Source organism: Phalacrocorax carbo, chromosome 8 (genome assembly GCF_963921805.1).
Source record: "Phalacrocorax carbo chromosome 8, bPhaCar2.1, whole genome shotgun sequence".
NCBI classification, from domain to species: Eukaryota; Metazoa; Chordata; class Aves; order Suliformes; family Phalacrocoracidae; genus Phalacrocorax; species Phalacrocorax carbo.
The window spans coordinates 6049923-6071382 of record NC_087520.1 but is presented as its reverse complement, the minus strand read 5'-3'; the positions used below and the strand labels follow the sequence as shown (position 1 = coordinate 6071382).

Genomic DNA, 21460 nt, shown 5'->3' with positions numbered 1-21460 from the left:
TAGAAGAGCATGCTTTGAACTCATTAAATTACACATGAAGCCTTCAGATCAACATTAAGGACAGAGTCACCTGAAGAACAGCTTCTGGAGTGGAGTTGATATAATGTTGAAAGTGGTTGTTGATAGTTCCCTCTACTTTACAAGAGAGAGTTGCTTATGTGGTGGTAGTCTAGGGCTTTTTAAAAAGGGCACTTTCTCTAAGGCCCCATAAAGCTTTGCAATGAGTTTAATTTTTGTTGATACTTTTAAACCAGCCTTTCAGTGGGAGGTAGGACATAAAAGCAAATTTTTGACTTTTAAAATTAAGGTGACTGAGGTATAGGGAATAAGCTGCCAAAGATGAAGGTAAAAAAAAAATGCTAAAAATGTTGTCATCTTTAGGTTTTGCAATTATAATTGGTTGTGTTAACCTGACGTAGTAGATACACTATAGACTTTCTTTTCTTTGTAGCCTCCACCTCAAATCTATGATGCACAACTGGAAGAAAGAGAACATGCAATTGAAGAATGGAAAGGTAAAAAGTGAGCATGAGAAATTACATTTATTCTAATAACTTGCGTTATCAATGCATGGCTCGCAGTGCATGCATCCTGGATTGTGTAACTGAGTGGAACCCACTGTTCCAATTACGCAGTACTGCTTGTGGCAATATGAAAAGAAATCAAAATGGAAAAAGTTCTATTTGTAGTGAATATATACATACGTGCATATATGTATGTATATACATATAACATTCTGAAGTCTGTTCAACAAAATGCCACAGTTTTCATTTTTTTCCTTCCATTCCTCTGAGTATTTTGCTATTCTGAAGTGTTTGTAATCAAAATGGGTTTTTTCCTTGATGGAGAATTCTCCGAAAGGGAAACATGTGCCTCTTCTCAGTGTGCATTATTTAGGCCACATCTTTTGACAATATTTACTACTGCATTTGTTCTAGAGGTCTTAAATAGCAGAGAAGTTCTTTGGGTGTTTTTTTTTTCCTCTCTCATCATCGCTTATTTATTGACCTAATAGGTTAAACTGTTGACTTAAACAAAAAAATAAACAGCATTGTGGTATTGAAATCACACCTTATAGTTGTAGTCAAAATCATGAAGTGGTGAGGCAGTTAGATTTTACACATCTACTGTCAGAGGGCCAAGGATGATAGACATCTTTGCTTAGTACTTTGGAAGTCGCTTGTTTTTGTAAAATAGCTTTAAAAATTTCAGGTATTGATTCTGGTTTAGATATGTTTTCTTTAGGGCATATCTGCACAGGTGCATTGAATTAATGCAAGGTTGAAAATTAAAATGGCTCAGTTAAATCTAATTGAATCAATTTGTAAACATGACTCAGAATTTGGGAGGTCTTTAATCTATTTAAATATTGTTACACTTAGTTAACATAAAGACTGTGGGTACATACACAAGCTATTGTGAGTTAACTCAAAGTATAGCTTGAAGTGTACCAGATGCTCTGCAGCAGCAGTAATCCTTTTGCTCTAGAAGGGGCCGGGGTAAGCCATCTTGTGTGAGCCACACTACAGATCTGTCAAACAGATTAATGGACGCTCCTTTAAAGTCGCAGCTCCGATTTTTTTGTTGTTGTTCAGGTGCCTGTATCCTCAGTCATCCTTGATTAGTAAATGAGGGCTTTCATGCATTATTTTAATTATTTGTTTAACCTACTTCAGAATTTCCTCTATGTATCCATGGAGGTAGTTCTTTAAGATTAAAAATGTTCATGTATGGTTTTGTGATTAAAGTAAAATTTCCATGGGGTTATCCATTTTGGGTTGTTGTTTTTTTAAATCCAAATCTGATTTTGAACAGTTAATATTAGTGCATCATAGGTATACATCAAGTTTTGGGGTGGGATGGTTATTTTTAAATGGACAGCTATTCTATTTATAAAATATGTTGATTTTGATACGTGCGTGGTGTCCTTCTGTGATGCATAAAGAAAATCCATTGAATTCTCTAATCACTGCCATAGGCCTAAAAAAAAAAAAAAAAAAAAAAGGTGGGGGGAGGGAAGTAAATACCTCTACAGTTACATTTCCAGACTGACCCTTAACCTGTTTCATTGTGCCTTTACACATACGTAAATTGTCTACAAATCCTCTGTGGTCTTACCGTGTTTTTCCTGTCACTTCTCTTATTCCTCCCACCCGTCTCTCATAAGAATTAATATACAAAGAAGTAATGGATTGGGAAGAAAGGAGCAAGAATGGTGTGGTAAAAGATCAGCCCTCAGGTTAGTCATTGTTTCAGTAGTTCTCCTGTAACTATGATACATACTGCTGGTCTGTTGCACTAGTGAATGAAGAAGTCTTGCCTAATAATCCAGGTAGGCAAAAGTTTTATTGTTCAAGCCTCTTGGTTCTGATCAGCCTTTGGAGATCCACATGCAGTGGATTTTCGTTGTTATGAAGTAAGTTGTAGGAAAACTTAAGAAGTCTTGTGTGTCTCCCCTTCTCCCCAAAGGGCTCAGTCATCAAATGAAATAATCGATACCGTGTTACATCAGCTGTTGCATAGATACCTTTATGCTAAATGCTTGTTCTGTGGCTCTGCATGAATGAGTCCCTTTCATGGAGGGCTAAACATTGTTAGGGCTCCTGGTTTTAAAATAGTTAATAATGCAAAGTATTTATGCCCATGAATGAATCCTTGGTGTTTGCTGCTGTTCTCTTGGTTCAGTAACTGGAATATTGTACCGCCTTTTATTAACTATATCTATTAGATTTCTTGATACTCAGGTTACTACTCACATTATACATTGCTTTAATCCCACCACCCCCCCTCCCCAGAGAGGGAGAAGAAATAAAAATCTCGTCTCTTAATGTTCACTTCAGGTTTTGAGTTCTAGGGAGCTTTGTGCTTGCTTTTCTTCTGTTGATTAATTTCTTTATTTTCTAAGGATTTCTGTGGGGAAGGTGATGCTCAGAGCCTAGAAGTGTGGTATGGTTATTTGTAACTGCAATATTGTCTTGCCTCAGATTTTATTATGTTTGGTTTACTTAGCACAGATGCAGCAGTGAATAGCAACACCAGTCCTTCCCAGTCATCATCTATCAATGACATTTCATCCATGTCAACAGAGCAAACATTGGCCTCAGATACAGACAGCAGCCTCGATGCCTTGACAGGACCCCTTGAAGGATGTCGATGATCAGCCAGGATTGCAGACTTGACTTTGGAAAAGAACTCTTGCTTCCATTGGGCCTGAATTGCTTGTAAGTTAATGGAACCAAGTAGAAAAACTCCATGTTCTGCATGTTCTGCTAAAGTAATGCCTGTTTTTTTTACTCAGTTGTTATGAAATTGCCTGCTTAATGTTGTAGAATGAAAGCAAATCAATGTCTAAAGAACAAAAAAAAAATTCAGACACTATTATAGGCTTTTCTCTGTTTCAGCCTATTTCAGGTGAGCAGTTATAATAGACTTCTAGCCAATAACCCCTCTTAAGTGGTTTCATGAATCTTCAGTCCCAACTAGCAGGCTTCTGTGACACAACATTTGTTTACATTTTAGTACAGTATTGCTCATTAGTAGGTTTTTTGAATGTATAGTCTCTATAAAGTTCACTGTAACGTGTGGCTGGCAGTTTGCTTTATTTAACGACCAGTGTTGTATGTAAGTGTGAATTCACACATTGAATGCTCTCAGTACTATGTTTAATGGGCAGTTATTCTTCCATGTAGCACTTTTTTTTTTTATTGAGCCCTCTCTATCTTCACTTTCCAACAATTCTATCTTCTTGTAGAAGAGATAAACGTGAAGTTTAAAGAATATAGCCATTACTTTGTATTTCACCTATGGGTATGTGTGTCTAACTTTTTCAGTTTTTTAAACGTGAATGGAAGATACGGTGGCTTAATTAAATCTTAAGGAAGGATGAGTGACTCACCTGTGAAGCAGTGCCTGTTTGGAAGAGGAGAGAGTGCTAAAATGTTCTGTATTTTCTAGCTTGTGATACTGGTCCTTTAACAAAAACAAAGAGAAAAGAAAATTAATCTGTGATGTTTTTCATTCACTGCAAACTCTGATAAAAGGACAGATGAGTTGGACAGATATGCAGCCTCAAAAAGCGCTGCATAAATGTTTTCCATTTTTTTAATGGGTCCATTTTATCTAGCGAGTAATTAAAGAAATAAAAATACAGTAGTTTTGAGTCACTTAAATATTAAGTATTTAGTTAACAAATCTTAGCTCTATTCCCGCATTAGGAAAACCTTTCTATTTGTGCTGGGGGAGGAAAACATACTTAATATAGATTTTCTAAATACAGTGTCAGAGAAGAGGAGGAGATTATTTGCTGTTTCAGTACAGGCACCTCAATACAATTTTCAGAATCAGATAATACAAACATTGCCTGTTACATTGCACAATGTGTTCTATTAGAAAATGTGTTTGCAGTAGAGTAGGGCTTAAATTGCTTTATACTACACACTTGTGAATTTGTGCACATTCACTTTGGCGTGCACAGGTGTGAAATTTTGCTAAAGGATCTTGTGTGTGCATGTGTGTGAGGTAACTGTAAGAGTAACACAGATGTACAAGATGAGGTAAAACACCACTTTCTTAAAGGCACTATGTTTAGCTGTTGATCCAGATACTCTTGACTTGAATATATAAATAGAACTTATAAAATATACTGGCCCAGCCAGCCACTGCATTACTGACATATTTCTCTTGTAAAAGAAAATTGTCCATTGTTTCTGACCTTATGATTTGAAAAGCAGTAATTTCTCTTTATGCAATCATTGCTTTTATATTAAAATTGTACTCCTTTTCAATAGCTTAATTTGCTGTAGCAAGAGTATTAAGGTTTTACTGTCCCAGAAGGTTAAAAAAATGAAAAAATTAACAAAGTACTTAATACGATGTTAACTTCAGAATTGTCATCTGGAATCTTGGATTATTTTTTTTTTTAAATCTGTTTAATTGAATTGCAAGGCATCGGGGCTTGGGTTTTTCATGTTGTTTGATGTTAAACCTCTGGATACCTCAGTTTATCTTTGGATACTGGTGGTATATGTGAAATATTTTTAGTGCATTTTTGTCACTGGAAAAAAACCATTTTAAAATACCCGTTTATCGTCTAGAGAATGGCGCAGGTTGCCGTTCTGCATTTTTTAAATCCTCGTTATTTGTGTAAGTTAAAGTTACTAAAGACACCTATTCAAAATGAACATAAGTGATTCACTATGGAAGTAATCTACTGGATATCATTTTTCAAGTTTTTTATGTTTTTAAACTGAAGTTGCACTGTGCTGTGTTCATTTTGACAGTTACTGCTTTAGAACTTAATGCAACAAAGGTTTTTTTTCATGTGTGTTGGATATTCACAGACTTGAATTTTTCCTATTGGACTTGGGCTGCTCAGAACAAGGTGGGGTTGGATCAGATGACCTCCAGGTCTCTTCTGACCTAAATTATTCAGTGATTCAAATTGTCTTTCAATGTTGTTTAACACAACTGCCCTATCCCCATGATTTGAACTGGTATCGGACCACTCCTAGTACATACGGTTGGCTTGAATATGTGCTCTTTGGAACAAAAAAAACCCTGAGATGAACTGAGTTTATTTCTACATCTTGTTGTAGGAAAAGCTGTCTCATACCTTATTTTTTTTAATGTCATCTTGCTATGACATACATTGAAGCCTCAAAATCTTAGAGAAATGTTGCTGCCTGTGGAGCATGCATGAAGTGTCTGTGAATATTGTGGATTTTGATTCCAGTATAATTCAAAACAAAATTGCTGGTAACCTGAATGAACATCAGTCTCAGGAAGGCACATATGCAGATTATATTCAGAAAATGCATGCAGAATAGATGCATGCTAAAGTTCCCATGCTATTTCAGTGTGTACATATAGACTATAAATGCACTGCATGCAGATTATATACATATAGTTGTATTCCTGACTGCAGATGAAGTTCAGTGCCACATTTGTGAAATGGTCGTCAGTGCCGTGAGAACCTCATCATTGATGGAAAACAAAATGCACATGTAACTTGGCAGGGGTTTAAGAGGTTAGAGAGTTTGGTGTGCAATATAATCACTTTTATTCCTAATACTAAAATCATGTATGTAAAGTGATGCAATTGACCTTTTTTTTGCACTTTGGCATTTATAAATATTTATATGTATTTAAAGATTAAGAATATGTGAGTGTGTGTATACATATACATATATATATTAAGAAACCTGCTCAGTTTTGTGAACATGAATGTTACTTTTCTTTGAGAGACTTTGTATAGTGTTAACACTACTGCGGTATGCATAAACAGTTTATGAAATACGACTAAAAATAAGTGGTGGTCAACATACATACAATCTGTAATCCTAACTGCTCACCTGAAAAAAAGAGGGGAATCAATGGCTATCAATCAGATTATTTACCAGAAACATTATGTTAAATATATGAACACTGAGTAGCTGAATGGCATTGCAGAAATGGAGTATGTTTTAAAGAGTTCATTTCATCTCTGCTCATATCATTTTTCCTCAAAAAAAACCCAAAAAAACCCAAACCTTGAAAAGAGAAGCTTGGCCTTTTGAAATCTGGATAAGCAGCCTGTAAGTGTGCTTTGAGGAAATACTGTGATATGACAAGTCTACTTTCTTACTGAAAAAGATGAGAAATGAATGTCAAAATTAAGGCTTTGTCTGCATGGATCGTACAAAATAAACTAGTCTAATGACCGGAAACTAGTGTTTGCGAACAGCCTTTGAAGGTTTGTAATGTTTCCGGTAAGGGTTTGCATTTCTTTGTCAAAATAATCAAAATTAAACTCAACCTTAACTAGAAATTAACCAGTTGTTTGGTGACTTTCAAAAACTGTTAGGAATCTGAGGGCTCTTGAGGTTTCCTTTGTCTTTTTGAAGTCCTAACGGAGCATTTGCGTTTATTCAAAGTTAACTAAACAGAAAAAAGTTATTTTATATGTTTAATTTTTCTTTCCAAAAGGAAGTACCTTAAATGCCAAATTGGTTTCCTTTTTAGATCTGATTGTATGTGGCTTAAAATTATAATTTTATGAATGAAGTAGCATTTAGACATTCAAAATACAGCTGACATATGGAGTCTTCAAGAACGGTGTGAATGACCCTTTTTTTTCTTTTGGCAGAAGTGCAGTCCTGTAGTTTGGTGTGCGCTGGAAGTTCAGATGTTAAAGTGCAGACAAATCTTTACTGAACATAATGCCGTTTTGGGAGTACGGGTTCAGTCTTGCAGCAATACAGTTTGTGTGGAGTGTTTCATTTGAATTGTGACACTTGAAATGGAAGCACTTAAAGCATGGTGGGGGGTAAATGCTGAACAGCCTTTGTCTGTATATTCTACATATGTCATATGGATTCTATCAGGGCTTGATGCTAAACTTAGTGATACCATATACTGGGAACCAAATTCTTTCCTGGGATGTGTATTGTGTAATTCCTGCTCAAAACTGGTTTTGATCCAGGGACACCTGCACCCAGACGCAGAATTTGGACTTGAGTTCCTATAGATGAATCTAGTAACTTCTTTGCTTTTTCCAGAGTGTCTTTGATTATTTTTTGTTAACACGTTGAAATATGATGGAAAAAAATATATTCTGGCTCGTTATTTTGCATATATTTTAGATTGTCTATTACAGGAGTGCTAGTGATGTTCTAAAAGCTTATTACACAACTTATCAAATCCGTTTTATTTTTTGCCCGCTCTGCATGCTAGAAACGTCTGGAGCTAAACTAATGGTTTAGGTAAACCATCTTTTCTCATATTTGTGTTGGAGGAAAGTAGAGAGATAACCATCATTTCTGTTTGTGTTCTATGAAATTACTATTTTTGTAGCGAAAATTTTAGTTGTTGGATTTCAATCCCGCAGTGTTGCTTTGTGGATATAAATTTACCTGGGTCCGCTATTTCAAACAATACATGTATAACAAGTCCAGTCTAAAATTAAACTAATAAAATGCATTCTTCTGCAATTTGTTATTGAAAATATGGCAAATCATTTTGGTCCAAGAATTCAAAACAAAATAGAGAAAATACATTTAACTATTTAAGTTTTTATTCCTTGATGCTGCTGCTTATGTTTTGAAAAGGTGCTTGCAGTTTTGCACAAAAGAAATCAACTTTATTAATTGCTGGGTTTGAAGCACTTTAGGATTCTTCTAAATACCAGTATATGGTGTAAAAAGGAATGACATAAAAAAGTGTTTAATGTGTTTAAAATTTGGTTGCAATCTCTGCTATTCTGAAAGATTTGATCAGCATGTTCCTTTAAATATAAACCTGGTTTTAGAGATTTTAAATTAGAAATTTTTTTATGGGCTGAAATTTAACACATAGTAAGGGATCATATGAGAAACACCTTGTACTGAAATGCCTGTAGGCTGACTTGAATAGCAATGTGACTACCTAGCCATCCATTACATAAAGATACCACAACGTTTGTTCCTGCAGCGAGATCAGCTAGCTACGGGCACTAGGATTCTTTCTTAAACAAAAACCTTTTTTATTAACTTTTGGCTACACATCATGAGGTAGTTGTATGTGTTATGGTAAGGCCAGAACATCTGCTGACTGGTCCTCCATTGTGATAGATGCTCGATGACTACCACAGGCAGACACTGTCCCTGCTCTAAAGTACTAGTCCGAAACCCTGACACTTTCTAGGGTGCACTTAAGCAAGTACCTGTGTATTTGTTTCCCAGGCGCACTCCATAGCTCCTTAGGAGAACAAAAGCAATGGAGAAGGTAATCGGGCAAGAACATCATTTTATGTTCACTACCTGAAGCAGTAGTCATGTTTGTTACTGATAACAAAGCTAATTTAATACCCGTGAGCGTATGCTGTTGTCTTGTCTTCTAATGGGGAAAAACTTTTTTGAAAAACCAAGTGTGTCACTAGCTTTTCTATGAATTCAGATGCTTAAATTGGTGCTAATTTTTTAAAAGAAAATGTAACAGATGGTTAGCAGTGTATTTGTCTGTTTTTGATACCTATATTTTCTTAAATGGTGGCAAGCCAAACTTTATAAAATTACTAATGTGCATTTTCAGCTTCATCAGAATCCCTGAAGTAAAATGTTTGAACTTCCATGGTAGTTCCTGCTTCTCTGGAGCTATTGCTTTCCAGGCATGTCACACACTAATAAAATGAACACAATTAGGAAACATAGCAATACATAAGTATCCCTTTCTTTAAATTATGTGACATGTTGGGCTCCCCAGGTGGTTTTAGTAGTTTAGTGTAATCAAGATACCTAATTAAGAGCAAATCAGATACCTGTGTGCAGTTAATTCAGTACAGTGAAGCCTTACCTGGTCATTAAGATAATTTATAAAGATTATACAAATTTTCGTCTATTTTAAAGAGGGAATAATGAATAGAAATAATTAACTGTTTTAGTACAAATTCAAATGTTAATTCCAGAGAATATATTCTATAGTGTACTCCAGAAGACATGCTATTAAAGAGTATAATAGGCTCCTCGAGTGATTTGTTGTGGAATCCAGTTTTATGTAGTGGCTCAAAATAAACCCCCTCCAAAAATTAGTTCTTTGAGAATCTATTTTGAAATGCCTTCAAGTTTTAACTCCCTGCAAAATGCTCTGTAGGTCTGGTTTTGGCCTTCTTTCCCGCCTTCTGGTTACCAAATGTCACAAAAAGTAGCGTCAAGCCCTCTCACTTGTTACAGTGTTCTGATTTTATGGCCTTAATATTAGTTAAAGTATGGTATACAATTTCAGAAGAAAGATGTGCTTTGAAGTCTAATTATATAGATACACGTGGCCTCTTCTGCCTATGAAATTGGGCTTTGATTGTCATATCTCATTCTTGATGCTTGTGCAATAGGAACATGTTCCTTTCAGTGCAGTGGCTATTTTGTCTGATGCTGGACTTTGTTTTCGGGATGACTAGAAAGTTGTGGGCTTTTTTACAGACAGCAGTCATGCTTCCTTGTTTTTTTTGGATTGATATTCTCTAAGGAAACTAGAATTTCATAAGGAAAACTGTCAATAACTAGTTCTGAAGTGCTAGTTAAAGCCTCGTTCTGAAGCTTTTTGGTTTTGTTTTGTTGTTTTTTTTCTCCAAAAACCTTATCATAAAACAGTACTAAAGCCACTGTAAAATTACAAATAAATATGTATACTTAAAAGATTTGAGCGGTCTGTCTTATTTACTGTAGCAATGTTTTCTTTGTCCTGATTCTTCCTGTGTTGAAGTGCAATGTTTCACGTAACCTTGGACACATTAACAGCTCCTGGTTTTACTGCCAAGTATATTTTGAATTTTTTTTGTTGTTTTTTAAATTGCAGAAGCTTGCCTGGAAATGCTGACAGATCTGTGTTCCCATCCACGTGCTGAAACGGTATCATAATCAGGTTGTCAGACTTCCGTGCAAGTTTCAGATAAGCTACTGGCTATATGTGTGTGTGTGTATATGTACATATATAAGAGGACTTTCTCTTCACCTTGTGCCCAGACAATGCGGCGTTTCTGTTTACTCTCCCCGGCCAAGACAGAGGTACAGCTAACTTGAAAAAATAGTTCCATTGTACTTACTTCGAGGAAGAGGTACGTACTCTTGCAAAGACGGTGATGAGGTCTCCAGGCACTTGCAAAGCTGTCTGCTCTAACTCTGGGGAAGGTGAAGAAAAACTTAACTGCAACTTTGATCTAGTTGCTTTCATGGGGGTTTTCGAATATTAAATGGAGGGTTAACATAGCTGCCTGTCTAGATATATGGCATGGGCCCTCAGCCAGACTTTGACGCTGTAAAAGCTTTGCCTGTGACAGTCTGAAATAAATTTACAGGAACATTGTTATTCCTTGCATGGAGAACTTGAAGTTTTTTCTCTACAGGGCAATGCAGCGGAGTATCTGGATAGACCAGGGATGCCCTGTAGATCCCGGAGCGCCCCTTTATTTGATGATAGGATACTTTTCAGGTTGCTTCTTCAGCTGCAGAGGACCTGATTCTTTAAATGGAGAACAAATAGAAAAAGAATTAAGCAGGACCAAGACGTGCATGCAGGGAAGTTCTTTACATAGCACTGCCCAAGTACATTCCTTGTCTGATGTCATACCTTTTCTTTATATTTTCTGCAAGTTCTTGAAGCTGGCAGGACAGTTCTAGAAAGGTAAAGAGGGAGGGAACTGACTAAACAAGACCCAAATAATTTTTGAGGAAAGTGGGACTTCAGAAGTGGGGTTTTTGTTTCATAGTAATGAGGTCTCAGAAGGTGAAAAAAAATATGGAACAAAGAAACAAGAAGAATGTAAGTGCATGGAATTCAAATTAAAATGCAGTGTTCATGATTACTTGGTGTGAAGGCAAGGCGGCAAAGAAACAAGTAACGGTTCGACAGTGCACTGGTGGAGACTAGGCAATGCGTGGAAGGGGTGGGCCAGCGTGCTCTTAGGAGTAAAGGGCCTGCAGCAGGGCCCTGGGGACGGAATAGGGCAGGGCTGCTTCCCTCCATGAGCCTGGTGGGATAAGACTGGGTTTTTTTGATTCACTCGTGTTTAATCTTAAACTGCTCGCTGCTCTCTGGGGAAGGAGAAAAACATCTGTGCAGTTTCTGCTCACACAGCATAAGCTGTTTTAGTGAGTTATTGAGTTATCAAGTAGATGGTCACTCTTATATTTAATCTTGCTGAAGAGCAAATAACGAACCATATGTTTTTCCTGTATAAAATATACTTTTAAATTCAGTACAGGTTTCGGTATACAGATGGCATTGTTCATGTTAAAGTTCTGCAGTGGGTTAAAAGAACAGCAGTTATTTTCTTGGTATTTATGTGTCATTAAGTCTGGTATGTAAATAGTTAATACCTTTCTTGTGTGGAGAGAGGTAGCTCTGAAGAGATGTGCACGAGGGGGCCTCCCAGTGATGATCTTCAGACTAATGTGTTCTCACGGGAGTCCTGTATGGAGGCTAATTATGATCCAGAGGAGCAAATGGCTTTGTAAGAGACCCCTCCTCCTCCTTCAGTGAGAGGACAGGAATTGCACAACAGCTCTGGATCCCAGACACAGGGCCGGGGAGAGTGCTGGTGGGGACTATAGGGAGGTGCAAGTGGGTTGTCTCACTGTTTCTCTGTACCTGTCTCTGAAACGGCTGACTTCGGGATGCAGGTATGAGCTCAGCACTCTCCACAGCCTATGTAATACCTATGTGACTTCTGGGGTGGCTGGTAAAACACTTGAGCTAGCATGACATCCCTTGATTTAAAACACTCAGCCACTTAGGCACTTAGAGCATCAGTGCAAGACTTAAGGCTAGCCAAAAAGCACCAGGGTGCTTCCCAGCACGCTGCACAGGCTGGCTTGGGAGTTGGCAGTGCAAAGTGTCTGAAAGACACTTCCAGTGGTAAGAGAAAGCATCCCTGGCATTAGCAGGGTGGTGCTGAGCTCCTGGAGTTCAGGGATCCCAACGAGTTTGTATGAACAGCTCACTTTAAAAACAAGGCTGTCAATTATACTGTTGGGTTTCTTTCCTCACCTCTAAAATGGGAGTATGTGCTGAAATCACGATGTGACCTTTTTCTCTCCTACAGTTTAGTTCAACTTGAAACAGAACAAGCTCCTGTTTATTTCCATCTGTTAATTTCCCCAAAGGTTTCAAAAAACTCTTCCATTTCTTTTTGGAGCATTTCATTTCTTTTCTCTGCATCTTCCTTTGCTCGCTCTGCATTTCGCATCTTCATCTCCACAAGACTGTACCACTTACGCTGCTGTCCCAGTTTTGAATGCATATCCTTAATCTCTGACTGCAGCTCTCTGTTCCGCTGCTCCAGGCTGTTGGAGAGACAGACATTCGAAGTCACAGAATTTTCTTCCCCTTTTTTAGTAAAGCTATAGGCTTTTTTTAAAGCTAGCTTTTTTAACATACGTTGCCATAAATACAAGTATTGGCATCCCCAACACTCTTCCAATTTATGGGTATTATATATTTTTAAAAAGCTGCAATTTTTGTTATGCTAATTTAGAATAAATATGAATAGCCATATGGCCAAAGGAGTCAGTTCTGAGGTTGGGGTTTTTTGTAGTGGTATACTAGAGTAGTCTAACAAATGGCAATGCAACGTATTTTAGGAAACACTGAGGATTCTGCTTACGTTGCAGTTCCCTCGAACTGCAAGGGAAAACATAAGCAGAATACAGTAAGGAGCTTTTAAAAAGGGGCCAAAATCCTAGGAATAATGGCATAACTCCTTTTACTAAGAAGAAACTGACGAATACTTCTTCAAGAAATTACAGATTGAATGGATTTTTTCTTACATAATGTTCAAGGCACAGTGTTATTCAACACTCCCCACTTGCCATCTGTTGCAGAGATGCACGTTGAGGTATTTTATGATTTAATCAAATAATCAATTTGGACAATGTACCTGTAAGTTATAACTAATGAACAATATTGTATTTAAAATCTTCATTCCATTAACAACGCAATAGAAAAGCAGCACTATTGGGAAAGTAGAGTCTGGAAATGTTTCTGCCTTTTTTTTTTTTTTTCCCTTGATAACAAGCTATGGCTAAATCTCTACTCAATTTCTATTCTTAGACATCAGGAAAATATTCATGAACACTCCTCTGAGTTGTTAAAATTCCTGACTTGCAATTTGTAAAGAATGGTGACTTACTGCTAACGCTGCTGCGAAGCCCGCACGTCTTTCTCTAGAGAAAAGCTTCATACTGGATTAAGGCAAAAGAGGAAAATCCACGATAGACCAGAGGCTTTTCAAGAGTCCTGTGCAGCCCTGCAAAAAATCTTAGGGATGCTCTGGAGTTTCTCAAGCACCACCCAGGAAAATGACTTAAAATAACTGAATAATTGCTAACCTAATCCTGCAATGCTGGATCCTGGGTGACATTCACAGTGGTATGTGGAGGCATTGCCTGCAGCGGCATCCATAGACCCTACTCGCAGATAAGGACCTTGCAGTCCTTGCATACAGTAGGAAAAGATGCCTTCCCTGAAGCCTCATAGTTTTAAAAGCCCTTTACCTTGCTATTTTAGATTCGTACTCAGCCTTCTGTCTGGCCATCAGCATCTTCAGGTTTGCCAGGTGGCTCTGCGGGGAGGTTGGGTTTGCTGGCAGGTCACTGGAGGAAGCAAAGCTGTCGCTGTTGTCCCCTGGGACGTGTCCTGTGTTTTCCTGATCCCGCAAAACATGACTTACAGCTGTGTTGGTTTCTTGGGAGACTTCTGGGTGGGCAAGTCTTGTCAAGTATCTTGAGGGAGGATTTTCCTCAAACATCGTTTAGCAGTGGGAGCCTGCTGAGCATGCCCGGCCAGCACCACCCGTGCCCTCTGGGTGTTGTCAGAGACTCAATGCCTTTTCTGTTTTAGAGGAGACCTTGTTTTCGGGTCTGTCTTGCTCTGCCTTGTCACAGGCTGTGAGAGTTTTCTTCCTCCCCTCAGCTGTTTGAAGCTTTTCCAAATACTTGGAAAGAGTCCATTTTGGCGGAGCCTGGATCTTGTTTCAGCTTAGCTTTTTGCACTCGGTGGGTTGAAGTCTTGAGCTGCCACGCCTGCCTGCTGCCCACTCGCCTTTATCGTTATGGCTGGTTTATTCGCATTTCCAGGAACTACTGCTGCGTTCGTGCCCTCAGTCTGTTCGGTGTAGTTTGTCTGACATCTGTAGGTGGCCCACTTGATAGCTCTCCACCCGACTAGTTTCATTCGTGGGCTGGGGAGGTGAATTCTGCAGCACTAGCCAGTCCTGGGGGTGTGCAGGGGGAGCAGGGTGCCCGCTTTGCAGGCTGCAAGGGCAGGGCTCCCTGTGTTCCACTTCATGTGCATTAGAAGAGGCATGTTACAACTGTCTGGGGTGCTTCTAGTCGGTCAGGCGTGAGAAAAATTGCATGAATGTAAAATGGCTCGCTGTGCTGCCTCGTCTCTGGTGCATCCGCTGTGTCTGCTTCAGAGAGAGCCGTTCAAGCAAGGGAGGCTGGTTCCTCCGGTCACGATGTTTCAAGGACAAGAAGCTGGAGGTCAAAGAAAAATAGGCCACTTGTCAGTTATATTTCGATTCCTCTTGGAAAAACTCTCTGATGTGAGTAAATATGGAGTGTTTATTTTAGCTGCCTGTTCTCACAAGAGAATCAAGCACAGCACAGAAATAACTTGATTACAAAAAAGGAAGAGCAAAATATGCGTGCAGTTTAAATGCATATCTCAGAAATCATGGAGATGGTTTAAAATAATCTGAAAAGTTGTTTTGTCTCCCTGACCTGCACCTGTTTGGTGCCTTGGTACAAGAAGTGAAAATCAGCTGCTTTAAGTGCTGTTGGATTTCTGTTTTACTGATGTCCTATGCGAAAACGGCCCCTGGTTTTCACTCTGCACCCTGGACAAGGCTGTGGTGTGTCCCTTGTCAAAGTTGGGGCTGAGAGGTTGTTCAGACAATTCCCCATTTAACCTGCGCTCTCTTCAGAAGGAAGAGTCTTTAGAAATGAGCAGGCGGGTGGGTGAGCATTTTAGGAATCTAAAGAAGTTCCTGGGGTGAGAGTTATATTAAAAAAAGTAAATAAGGCTTTAGCCTTCTGAGTGTGAGATGCTGAACTGGAGGAAGGTAGGGAGAAATCCACTAACTTGGCTTTGCAGAAGTAAAATATTACACTGATTTGAACACCACCATCAACACCCCTCTCTCCCCCCCCCCCCCCCCCCCCCAAGTACTGCAGTTGCTGCTAACCTAAACTTTTTCTCCAGAAAAAGATATGCCTGGAGTATTAATGCCAGTGCTTTACATGAGTTCTGTGTCTATTAATAATCTAACAGATGGCTGTAGTTTCTGATGAATTGGATTCCATTTCATTGATTAATCTGTTTTCTCCCCACCCCGAAGGAGAGAGGCAGCAGCTGTGCCGACCGGCAGCTGCTGTTGCACAACTAGGAGTGTCCTCGGCCCCAATTCCCGCAGACGCCTCCGCTCGCCTGTCGAGGACATGATCGCTGCCTGTTGGGAGGCGGGTAGGGAGCGAGTCTGTCACCTCTGCTAAGTCAGGATAGAGAAGCAGGACAGCCGAGAGCTCCCTGTTTGAGAGCGGACAGATGGGGAGGGCTCCAACCTTCATGGTTCCCTTTGCGGTTACAGTGCTAAACAACTTGATGTGGGTGAAATTAAGGAGGTCAGCGGGATATAGAAAACTTAGAGAGCTGTGCTTAAGGCATGTCACATCTGGTCATGGTCACTAAGCCAATGTATTACTGGTTCAAGCGGCTCATGTGGGAGACCCTGTGGAGGCAGCAGGTTTCAACACATGGGGCAGGGACCAGGGAACAAGCAGCCTTTAGTCCTGTGATTCCAACGCCAGAGCCGTGTGTTGGCACCGAGGCGGTGACCAGTTCCTTCTCTTGACACTTGACCACTCAAGGAAAGTATAAAACCACCACTCAGATGTGGAGCCAGCTGTGTGATAAGGTGACTATGGGAAAACCACATGAAGGTGTAGCGTGTAGTGCTCCTCCGCTTCCCCTTCCTTACGCAGCCTAGCGCTGACGGGCACTTGTGTTAGCTCATGCTCCTCTGGGAGAGCTCTCTCTTATTTTTGGATTTTGCTAATTACACACCTTGACATTATCTGGGAGCTGATGTGCAACAAAGACAGTGATAGATGAAGGGAGTCCCCTTCCCAGCTGCCTCTCACATGTGCTCACTTCTAGTGCTGGTGTTCCTTCTGAGCAACATGAAGCACGTCAGCACCGATGCTCTCGCGAACGGGGGCTGAGAAGGATGCGGCTTCTCCACTTCCTCCTGGCAGGCAGTGCTGGCAGGGGGCTTTATAGCAGGAACCTCTGACAGCTCCTCCGTGACAAGTCATTAATGCATGAGCTGGGCTGGCAGCGTCAGAGGGGAAAGAGGAAGATGAGTGAATAAAATACTGCATTGAAGGTTGCTGTACAGGGGACAGGGATGAAGATGAGGGAGTGATGCAGAGGGTTCTGCCACAGAAAACCGTTTCTTCAAGCAGCAGCCTGTCATCTGTGTGTCCTGCAGTTGGGTCACAGAAGGGTTTGCACATCTGAGAGCTTTCTGTGGCATGGGCCAGTACTGATGACAACTGATTTCTCAGAAATCACATCCCTGTGATTCTTGGACAGTCCCATAACAGCTCTTTTATAGGGTGGCTGCCAAGCTCCAGGTTAGGAACTCAGAGTGCATCAGAGCAGCATCAACAGGGTATGATAGCTGGAATCTCATCTACTGTGTGCTTCCTCTCCTAATTATAACCTTGATCAGGCACAGCACCGTATAATGTTGACTCCTGCCCCCCACATCCCTCTGCATTTACATTTATTCATGTGCCATGTTATCCTTTCACCTCGTCTGTGGCCTCTCAGGGAGACTGCTCATATTAGTTTCCTGACAATTTAAAGGTCAGCAATGAAGAGAGCTGTGTATTTTGTTGCCCTCAGGCAGAGGAAGGAGCTCCAGACTCTCAGCTTGCAGGGAGCTGGGATGTTTCGAAAAATTGTTTCTTATTTTGGACTAACTTGGGATGGAGCTTGTGATTCTCTGCGATGACCTCTCTCTGGAGCGCAGAGATGCTGCCACGTGTGGTTAAAATTTAACATGCTTGAAATAGTTCCTCCAGACGAGCTGTGGGATTTATCCTCCCTCAGTTCTGGTCCTGTGCCAGCTGCCTGTTCCCCTGCATCGCCTCTAAGCTCTAGAAGAAAGACGGGAGTGCTCTTGCTTCACCTTTTGTAGGGTATCATTTGCACTGCAGACAGATGAGATGCAACTGTTCCAAAAAGGATGCCCAGGGACTTGGCATGGGTGAGGTTACTGCCTACGTAAAAGCTCATAATTTCCTTTACACAAAAGCTGATGATAATTGGACTCTGTTTTTATAAGCCAGGTTTATCAGCAGTTTCTCCTCTTCACACTGGTGGTAGAGACAAGCTCAGCTGCCAGCAAGGGAGAAACCAGTCACCTGCACGCAGCTTGTGGGGCAGCCTCAACTGCAGCGCGTGCAGGCAGCCAAGTCCTCGGCAAAATGCGCTCCAGGCGTACGGCGGAATGGCTGGGTAAGGTAACACCTGAAATCCGGCCCTGTGCCCCTGAGTCACCCCGCTCTTGATGAGCCTGTCATGCAGTTGGGCTGGAGAACATGACCTGGCCTTGGGAAATGCCGCTGGGAGGCTGCTGCCCTCTTCAGCAGGATGCAGTCGGAGCTCTGTGTGTGGTACCGGGATGGAAGGGTCTGAACTTTAATAATTTCTTATGTTCTTTGAGAAAATCTTTTAATTCTCTTTAGTAACAGTGACACACTCGCCCTGAAGTATCTCTGCTAAACTTGCTATATTTGATAGTTACTTTGGAGCCAGGTTAGACCATGCATTTGTACGAGTTGTTTGCTTGCACACATTTATTCAGACCAAATTTCTGCACCTCCTCTGCGTTATAGTGAAAGAAACAGTTCTCATGGACTGGCTTTTTACAGAATGATTTGTCTTGAGCTATGTTTGGAAACTAGAACCCAATAAAAGTGCAGGAACTGATTTTTGTGTTAAATGAAATTACCTGTAATCAACAGGCTTTGCATCTAAATGTGACTTTAAGGCTATCTCGGTTTGCATTAATGAATTGAAAGCTTTGTTCTTTCTGGTTTTTTTCAGTCTGGACTTCCATGACGTTAGAACACTGAATCCCATAGTCTCATCTCTTGTTTTCCTCTTGCAGTTAAATTAAAAATAAAATCAGTTTCCTGTGCTTTTTTTTTTTTTTCCCCTTAAATCCCTTTTGGTCTTTTTAACTCTGAATGAACTACTTATTGTGCTAAACATGGTGACTAAATGGAAACAAAGAAAATACTCTCTTTGCACCTGCAGAAGGAGGCCCAGGACAAATGACTCTTGGCTGGGGCAGTCTCTGGTGCCAGGTGCTTACCAACTTCAGGAGCCTGAGCTCTTCTAAACTTTTGGCAGCGATCCTGTATTGTTTGATAGCAATCCTTTGCAAAGAGAAATAGAAACACATTAATAAGAAGCAAACATTCATAACTTGATTTAGAAAGCTAATTAAATTTTTTAATCTTTGCCTTTTTACGGTGCTTGTTCTTACAGAAAGGTGTTGCCACATCCCAGTACAGCAGGAAGAGGCGTGTACAGCTGGATGCCATAAGAACCCGAGCTTTTCAAGCTCTGGGGCACGTCAGGAGTATTGTACATTGCCCTGTCTGCATAACCTAATGTTTTTGTGCATAAATACAAAGGTCTGCAGCTAGATTGCATCACAGAAAACGAGGGCGCTTGCTTTTGGGCAGCTGAAAGCTGCTTGAAAAATAGTCTCTTTACTGTGACCCCAGTAAAGGGCTGGGAGCATTTTTTAGGTGGTTTTTTTGTGGGTTTGGTCAGCTGCAGCTGACTGCAGTATCGCCCTCTTCCCCTCCGGAATGGGGTCACGTCCCTGCAGGCAGCCTCTGCCCAGCTGTAACGCTGTGGGGCTGGAGCTGGCTGGAGGCTTTGAAGTCCTTCCCCATGGGAGATGCTGTCAAATGTAAGGGGCTGTTGTTGCCAGAGTGCAGGAATGAGTGGGAAGGGAAAAATGACCTTTTTTTCTTTTCTCCCAGAGAAGACTAGCATTCAGCTGCTTACCCACTAGATGTCACGGTTGGGTTTGGATTTGTGCTTCTGTGGCCAGCGCTGCCTGAGCCCAAATGCCTGGTGAGGAAAAATTGCACTATTTTTTTCAAGCTCACTGGCAGTTTGTGACCAGCATCTCATAAAAGCAAGCCATAAATTAATTTTCATCACTTAAGGGTAAAAAGGCTGGTGAGAGGCTTCTGGCAGGAGAGGGCACTGTGTTCTTTGCTGTATCTCAGGGAATGTGCGTTTAGGATGAGTTTCTTTTAGGTGGGAGGCTGTGCAGCTGCAGAGCAGCCACCCCATCTCCACTGTGGTGTGATACAGGCCCTGTGCCATGGGGAGAAGCACCCCAGGAAAGAGCTTGTGAGCCCAGAGCTACCCCGCTGCTCCTCTGGCCATATCACACTGGTTTCAAATTAAAACCCGCTTTTCACATTATGCTGGGTTAAAGCGGGCAGAGGGGATGTTGATAGAAAGGGCTGGGGCGAAGGCAAAGCAAGCATGGGGAGGGGTGAACCCAGCCGCAGTATGGGCAGCCTCTGCCCTGCTCTTTAACAAAAGCATCCTCACTATATATATGCAAATAACTTTAATCTAGGCTGATTTTCTCCCTCCCCAGCTGTATTTTGTGTCGTAAACATAGGTTACCTCTTTGCTTTAAGTGTAGAGTTTCCATCTGGGGGGGAAATGGTGTTTTGTTCGAAACATGTTCAAGTTAACTCTCTCATCCTTCATTTTCTTCTGTACAATAAATCCTGTCATGTTATAATGGGGAAAAACTGCTTGGAAGGAACATTCCTACACTGCCTTTTTCATGGACTTTGTTTTTAATTAGAGGCAGTTTTGATGCAATTCTCTGCTTCAGTTTTGTTTTAGCTCTGCAGATCTGCAAGGAAGGATTTCAAGCATTCGGTTTGAAATTGAGCGCTAAAGGCGAGCCGGCTTTCTTGTGCTTTCAAAATGACCCTCAGCCACTCACAGGGAATGGCCCGTTTAGTTCAGCATTTGTATTTCTGGTTAACATTAATGGGAGCTGCTGATTTTCAGACTGTCCTTCAGTTTTAAGAATTTTTTTTTCCATTCAGGATCTTCCCAAGGTGTGTTTCCATGTGGGACTTTTGTCTTTGCGTAAGGACAAGGCTTTGACTTTAAGATAGCAAAAAAGAGCCGAGAGCTCCTGCAGCCCTCTGCAAACGATCATTTTAACAAATGCCTGCTGCTCTGCTTAAAGCGAGCTGTTGTGTTTAGCTGCATTTTGGATGTTGCCTATAAACACAGCAGCTGTCTGCATGCAAACGGGACTTTCCAGCAGTGCATAATATGAAAAGAATCTTATTACTAGTTTAAAAAAAAAATACACAAAACAAAACACACACACAAAAAAAAAAACCCAAGGCAAGAAAGGCTCAAAGAGCTCGGGTGTTGCCAGCTTCCTATCAGCTCCAACAATAGTCTAGACATCTCGGAGAGTCATCAGACTAAAGCGATGTATGTTCAGCATTTACAGCTCTACGTTTCTTAAAGAGAGCTGGGAAAACTGAGCCTTCCTCCAGGGATCGGTACAACCCCGACGGGCTCCTCCTTTCCCCTGTCCTACTTCTTACTTCTTTTCCTCCTCTCATATCTGGGTTAGGGTGTCATGGGTCACTTCTTCAATGAATCTCCGCTTAAAGCATGCAACAGTGACCTTCATTTAATGTCATTAACCTTGCTGACACCTTTGCTCAGAAACCTTGTAGCTTTTTGCAAATTTTGCTGGGGCAGGGATAGGGTGTTTCGTTTTGGCTGAGCATCCAGCCCTGTCGCAGGGTGGCACCGCCTGTGGCTGTGAGATGGGCTGAGGCTGTCGGAGCTTGGACCGGCTCTG

General features: G+C 40.8%; 2 protein-coding genes across 13 annotated transcripts in view; one reads left to right on the top strand and one right to left on the bottom strand.

The window, feature by feature from the left end:
• The window catches only part of MAPK9 (mitogen-activated protein kinase 9), a 42362-nt gene extending 21396 nt beyond the window's left edge, over positions 1-20966 (top strand). For 3 of the 12 annotated variants that reach the window (XM_064458401.1, XM_064458403.1, XM_064458402.1), the window contains exons 10-12: positions 452-522; positions 2168-2239; positions 3010-10147. In XM_064458401.1, coding sequence (XP_064314471.1) covers positions 452-522; positions 2168-2239; positions 3010-3157 — 291 coding nt within the window. In that variant the 3' untranslated portion in view covers positions 3158-10147. Of the gene's footprint in view, positions 1-451; positions 523-2167; positions 2240-3009; positions 10148-10305 lie in introns of those variants that run through there. The other 9 variants (XM_064458405.1, XM_064458406.1, XR_010374158.1 and 6 more) reach the window with 8 other exon arrangements.
• On the bottom strand, positions 12584-14254 carry LOC135314657 (rho GTPase-activating protein 24-like). The gene is made up of 2 exons (XM_064458411.1): positions 14001-14254; positions 12584-12791 (listed from the first exon to the last, which is right to left on the bottom strand). The coding sequence occupies exons 1-2, from the start codon at positions 14252-14254 to the stop codon at positions 12584-12586; spliced, it is 462 nt and encodes a 153-aa protein (XP_064314481.1).
• Positions 20967-21460: the final 494 nt, after the last annotated feature.